Here is a 6586-nt window from a genome sequence, read left to right on the forward strand (position 1 = left end):
CACATTCCACTGGTTGGTTGTCAAGTAGCTGAATCTTGACTTCATATCACTACTTCCGCAAAAAGGCGGAAAATCTTCGACTTAAACATAAATGAAAAGAGCCGTATCTTTTGGAAATCATATCTTACATTAATTTATTCGTCATCGTATTAATTACATTATATACAATATATACTCTACGTAGCTACATTATACCGAACAGTAAACCTACCCCCTACCCGGGCGGGTCCGCAACCCCCCCTACCTGGAACTCCGGACATTCTGTGTAGAATTCACACTGTGTTCAGGACCCCAACCCCACCTGGAGTCCAGTTTCGTGTTCACAGGTTCAAGTTCACACAGGAAACTGGCCAGGCTAATGTCTATTTCAACCTGACTTGCGAGAGAGCATTCCTGGTTGCCTAGCTCAGTTAGTTTTGGTAGTACATACCTGATAGAAGTCTTATTAGGACCAGAATGCATTGGCAGCTGAACTAAAATATCGTTTTTTAATCCACTTTAAATTGTATTAATTGCATGGAGTCACTTCTTGTCATTTAACCCCTTTCAGTGAAGACTTTTTGGATATCCTTCAATACAGTTTCGAATGGATTAAAAAATGATGATTTAGGTCGACTGCCAGTCCTTTCCGGTCCTATTAAGACCTTTGTCAGATATGTACTACCAAAAATTAGCAAGCTAGGCCACCCAGAATGCTCTCAAGTCAGGTAGAAATAGACATTAGTACCGAGTACATGTGATGTAATCTATTGCACAACAACGCTAATTAATCGTCGCATTTGAATTTCATCCGGTGGAAGTATCAAACTCGGAATAACAATAATAATACACAGTGCATCGTTACAATCATCTCGTTACTAACTAATTGCTTGAGGGTTTAGTTTTTCACGGATCTATACACACACTCAACATCGACGATTCTATATCACAAAAAGTCTACTCTAGATTCAGGTTCAGTACATATACATTATTACATGTATGATAACACTTAATAGTCAATCTGACAAAGTGAATACAGTGATGCAGGTATCGATTTGCAGCCCGGACCCTGACGCTGCCCCCCTCACGACATTCGACATCTAGATCATCACCAAACGCCTCAAATATAATCATTCTGAATCATATAGAATTATTCAATGTTGGCTTCGTTATCGTGGGATTTCTCTCGTCCTCATCATCGCATTCATTCATCCTATATCTGATCAGCTATATCCGATCACCTGAGACATTTCTGATTGAAAATCAACCACCGACACTAGACATCGAGCGTGCTGATAAAATGTCTGCCAGACATTAGACGCTTTATCGGCACACTTTGAAAAACTGATTGTCCATACTTCACATGTGTTGAGCGCTTCGCCTGAGACATTTTCGATTGAAAATGAACCACGAATGTCAGATGTTTTACATATACCCATTTCACGAAAATGTATACAATGACGAAATGTCTAAAGAGGGTGGTTCTTTACTGCAGATTGATACCTATGAGTATGGGGGGTCCATTTATCATTCTACACACATACAGCTATATCTTCTAAGGTATATTGCCAAGATTCAACTATAAAACTGCAACAATCAGTCCTACAGTGTTAAAGTTTAAAGCATTGAAAACAAACTCACAGATAACTGCTAAACTGGATCTGGGTTATCACGTGTCTTGAAATATAAACAGAACTACTAAAGACCAACAACAAGCATTGATAAGAAAACAAAACGCTAAAATAAACTCAATCTATCAAACTAAACAAAATTCGCAGAAACCACCGCAAGTCGTAAAGCATGAATCCTCGAAATTAACTGACTACGAAAATAACTACAAAACTACAAAATACGTTGAGGGGCCAGTCGCTAAAAAATTGGACGTCAACTATTGTTCCGTTAACTTTAGCCAACTTTCGAACGACTAGCCCCAAGGCTGGTCTAATATCGTTTAAGTTTTACAAATCCTGAGACGAACGAATTTCAACACTCTGTAGGGTCGAATATTAACGTTTGAACTCTGGAACTGGAGATGTACAGGCCGGGTTGGGCTGGACGTCGATTTGTACTCCTACCGAAAACGAAAATATTTTCGATACACTAATTCTTTTTAATTACAAAATAAAAAATAATTCTCGTGAGATCAAGATTCGTGCGGTAAACGATAATGAAATCGATACATAACCGAATGGGCAGCCGCATCACTACTGTGGCAGGTGAGTATTCCGCACGTGGCAGGCGAGGATCCGCCAGGTGTCGCTAGCAGAAATACTCGGTCTTCCGCGTGGCGATTTCTTCTACATTTATTTCAAAAAAAACGAATTTTCTCTTCAATGAATCAATTATTATGAAAACTATACCGATATCCAAGTAGAAGAATAAATTCATTGTCTTTTTGGTAGGTGTTGCAAAGTTTTCATTGAAAATGAACTAATTTCGACAACGGAAGACCTACTGCTTTTCACGCCATCTGGTGGGATAGCCCGATGTCGCGAGTTCCCCGTATTGTCGCAATTTCGAGCACTTTATTACAATTATACACAAAAAACAAAATCAGTGACTAGAGTTCATGCCCCGATAGTGTAGTGCCCCGAAAATGCCCCGATAGTGCTAACGAATCGGTCGGGTAGGGAGCGCGACCTAATCACAATTCACTGCATATACATGTACACATAGACAATTGATGATGATAGAATGATATGGTTAACCTCGCCCAAGGCTTGAAAGAAATGATACCTTGTTTCTCCTAATCGGCCGGGTCACTTTTCTAAACCGCAATAGGATTTTTAATCAGTTCATTTCTATAACTATCGCGCCTGTTACGGTTAGATCATGATTTTTCAAAAAGGTTATGTACAGGGTAGATAGGCGGCGGGCTCAGCCGTAAAATATTGGAAATAAGGTATCGATTTTTGTTTAGCCTAACTCCATTTGATCATCACACTTTCATCAAAAGTGACTTTCCAGGCTTCGCACACTATAGTCAATGGTGAATGTGTAAACTTTGAATGCGGTTGCAACTTGCAGTGTTCGCCATATGCTGGAATTCTAAATTTTAGCTTAAATTTGGTGTGATCTTTTTTTCTCATTATAGCGCATTATATTACAACGCAATTATCGGCGTTGATAGAATATTGAAATCCACTACTAATAGGGGCAGCAGATATTTCAGTAGAGATATTTCAGTCAGGCGGGGTCCAGGCTGATCGGATTGACGATATCACTTCGATTTTAAAATCTTTTCTCGAAACGCGCGATAATACACTTATTGCTCTCGGCTAATTTCGAAACAGTTCGTTAGTTCCGGCGCGTTCGTTACAACTGGAACAACTGTTCGTGCGCCGGTTCGAACCGCGCGACCGACTTGTTGATCTGCTGCGAGCGCACCTTCGACTTGATGACGAGTTCCGGCGACGACGTCGACGACGACGTGCCTGCCGCGTCGCTGTTGTGTTGACTGTCGAGGCTGTGTCCGCGCGGACGACGCACGTAGCGCGACGTCTTCGCCGACAAGTGGTTCAACGGGTTGCGCTCGTCCGTGACCGAAAATCTAGAAAATAGAAACAAAAATATGACGCCCCGGAAAAACGTTATTAACCCTGTCGGTGCCGGAGATGATTTGAAAATTTAAGAAAATTCAACCCCAGCGTATTTAGGATAATGGGCATACCACTATCATGTCTACACTGCGGTGCCGTGCATTGTTAGTTATTGATATTCAATTATGTACTTCGATTTTAAAAATATTCTTCTAACTCGACCGCCGATCACACATCTATATATGTACTTTGATTTCCGATTTCAACATCAAACCCTGTTTCGCTCCCGGCAGGTGTGGTGGGTCTGTTAGGGACACTCAATCGAAAAATCAAACAAAATTTACCAGCCAAATAAATAAATAATGGGGACAATCCCTATTTTAAGATTTAAAAAAAAAACATAAAAAAAAAAATTAATTAATTTAAAAAAAAATAAAAGTTATTGATATTCAACAGTGCTTGACAGGTGCTGCCATCTTTTATTAAAGACAATTACTAATTAGATCAATACACCGCGGCGTAATGTAGACATAATATAGCGGTATGGCCGCTATTAAGCCCATCGCTGATTTATACACCGCACTGCGGTGTAGACACACTGAAAATGAGAAAGTAGGCTAAATCTTTATCCCTTCGATGACATAGTCGAATTGATGTCGTTCTACCCACTGAGTCAGACCGATCGAGAAATGATGGCTGCTTGCGTATATTTCCCTACGACATCATTTAATCGATGTGGTCGCACGTAAATACTTCCAAAAAGATGGGTGACTTAACGAATCTCCCTACGACATCATCGAATTAATATCCATCCTTTTGGAAAGATTGTTGCCTTCACGAGTCTGCCTATGACATCATACAATTTATGTGACATCATCAAATTGACGTGGGTATAGTAAGGAACCCTTTCTGAAAAGATGGCTGCTTACGTCAAAATCCCCCTATGACATCATGGAGTGGTTATGAACCCTTCCGAAACAATCAAATCAAACTTACTCCGTTTTTTGCTCCATCGCTTTCACGTCTTTTTTAATCTTCGCTAAATTCACGTCGAACTTACTGAGAAAGTCTCGCGCCGATATCTCGACGGGCGGCGCCACCGCTGCGCCGCCGTCTTCCGTGCGCGAACGATTAGTCCTGTTTTTAGCGTTACTGTCACGACTATTAGATTTCGTATCGACCGCTGCCGCCGTCGTCGTGCAAATAACGGTGTCATTGTTGCCGACGCTACGACGCGGGCTATTCCGCGGACTAGATGCGGCGCGATGCCCCCTGGAGGTGAAACCCGTTGAAAAATTATGCTGCGCGAAATTCTCGCCACCATCGGCATTCGTCGAGTCTCCGTTTTGACCTTGGAAGGTCGCGTGTTCCGACGTGTGTACGAGCGGTATGAGCAGTTCGTCTCGTAGGTATAAACTGTCGTTCGTCCAAATTTTGTTCGCGCGTTTGATATGTTCCATCTGCAAGTGAGAGAACACAAGAGATCAGAGGAACAGGCAGGAAGGTATGATTTAGAAAGTGGAACTTTTACGATGACCAGCCTGCTTCTTGGGCGGACGGGTGGCTGGCTGTCCGAGGATGCATAGACCTTGGCTGAATAAATGACTCGAGCCAGTGGCGGCTGTGTTGTAGGCCTACAATAGTAGTACAGACCATCCACAAGGCGTCTAAATCTTCCGTGCTCAATCTTTACACGTCATAGCCAAAGGGATCATTCATTAATTACGTACGCATAAAATTTGAATTTTTCAATCCCCTTCCCCCGCTGTACGCAAAATTGGCCATTTTTTCTTATACACTAAGCATTACAGTACGCGATTGCACTGACCCCTCCCCCCTCCCCTAATGCGTACGTAATAAATGAATGACCCCAAATGGAAAATGCCGGGCCCGGTTGCTCAAAAGTTGGTAAAAGATAACCAGTGGATAGATACCGTAGTAACGATGAACTTTTAATTGTCACTATGTCAACAATCCACACTGGTTAACTCTAACCAACCTTTGAGCAACTGGCCCCAGGCAGGTATCTTTAGTTCTAGTTCTACCTATTACTGGCCAATTTCAACATCTTGAAGATTTTTGCCAGGTACGGACTTTTGTTGTTAAATCAGTGAGTCGACGAGCACTGATATGTGTCCTGCCTGAATAGCAGGTTTCACTAGGATTCGAACCCTCAACCTCTCGGTTGTGAGTCAAACACCTTATCCACCATGACACACAGGACAGGACAATCTTTTATCTGGGACCAGGCTCGATGCACAGCTAAGGACCGGACCAAGCGGAAGAAGTTTGTAACGGGCTTATGTCCCAGAAGGGAAGGGATGAGGAGGATTAAGAGAGAAATGGAAAATGGATAAATGTTCCTTTCCCGTTCAATGGTCGGATCGGAAGGGTCGGTCGGTCCAAGCAACAAGTTGTTAGGCGACTTTTATTGATCTTATTGATGAGAAATCGATCATTGATTGTTGTTTATATCGAAGAGAGTAGTTGCAGTTTCATTTCTTCCAATCAATCCTCCTCCTCAAACTGACTCCCCAGCCACTCACCGAGCCATCGAGATGTCTGACTGGAGAATTTTGTTCTTACCGTTACGCCGTATTTCAGCGCGATTCCTTGCAACGTTTCGTCCTTCTCGACTTTGTGGTGGATATAGGTTTCAGTACGGGATATAGCCGCCCGCTTAGTCGTGCCGTAGTGGCCGTGAGATCGGGCCATTTTACCGAAAGAAGCCTTCTCTCCCGATCCACCGCCTCCGGTCGCCATTTTGCGGGAGAACTGTCAAATAAATTTTTGAATTGAATTTACGAAAAAGGGGTCTTGACGGTGGCGCCATCTTGCTCATTTTGACCTCTTTTTAATGAGAATATGGTTATAAAATGTCCTGATTGCGTATTTTGTATGTTTCAAATATGTACCAGCATGTTAGTTTTACCTTTCCTAAAATACATTTGAATTTGAACATTTTTTGCGCATGTACGCCGCCGGATCACATGACCACCCATACTGGACAAAATGTCCGCGCCCATGAAATTGAAATAAAATCGAATATGCCTCTGAGAGGGCGATTT

At 42.2% G+C, this 6586-nt stretch overlaps 1 protein-coding gene across 1 annotated transcript; it reads right to left on the minus strand.

Moving 5' to 3' along the window:
• Nucleotides 1-117: 117 nt before the first annotated feature.
• Nucleotides 118-6280, minus strand: LOC141914087 (uncharacterized). Its single transcript, XM_074805368.1, has 3 exons — nt 6105-6280; nt 4515-4978; nt 118-3529 (listed from the first exon to the last, which is right to left on the minus strand). The coding sequence occupies exons 1-3, from the start codon at nt 6231-6233 to the stop codon at nt 3295-3297; spliced, it is 828 nt and encodes a 275-aa protein (XP_074661469.1). The 5' UTR covers nt 6234-6280; the 3' UTR covers nt 118-3294.
• Nucleotides 6281-6586: the final 306 nt, after the last annotated feature.

The sequence above is a fragment of the Tubulanus polymorphus genome, chromosome 12 (genome assembly GCF_964204645.1).
Source record: "Tubulanus polymorphus chromosome 12, tnTubPoly1.2, whole genome shotgun sequence".
Classification (NCBI taxonomy): domain Eukaryota; kingdom Metazoa; phylum Nemertea; class Palaeonemertea; order Tubulaniformes; family Tubulanidae; genus Tubulanus; species Tubulanus polymorphus.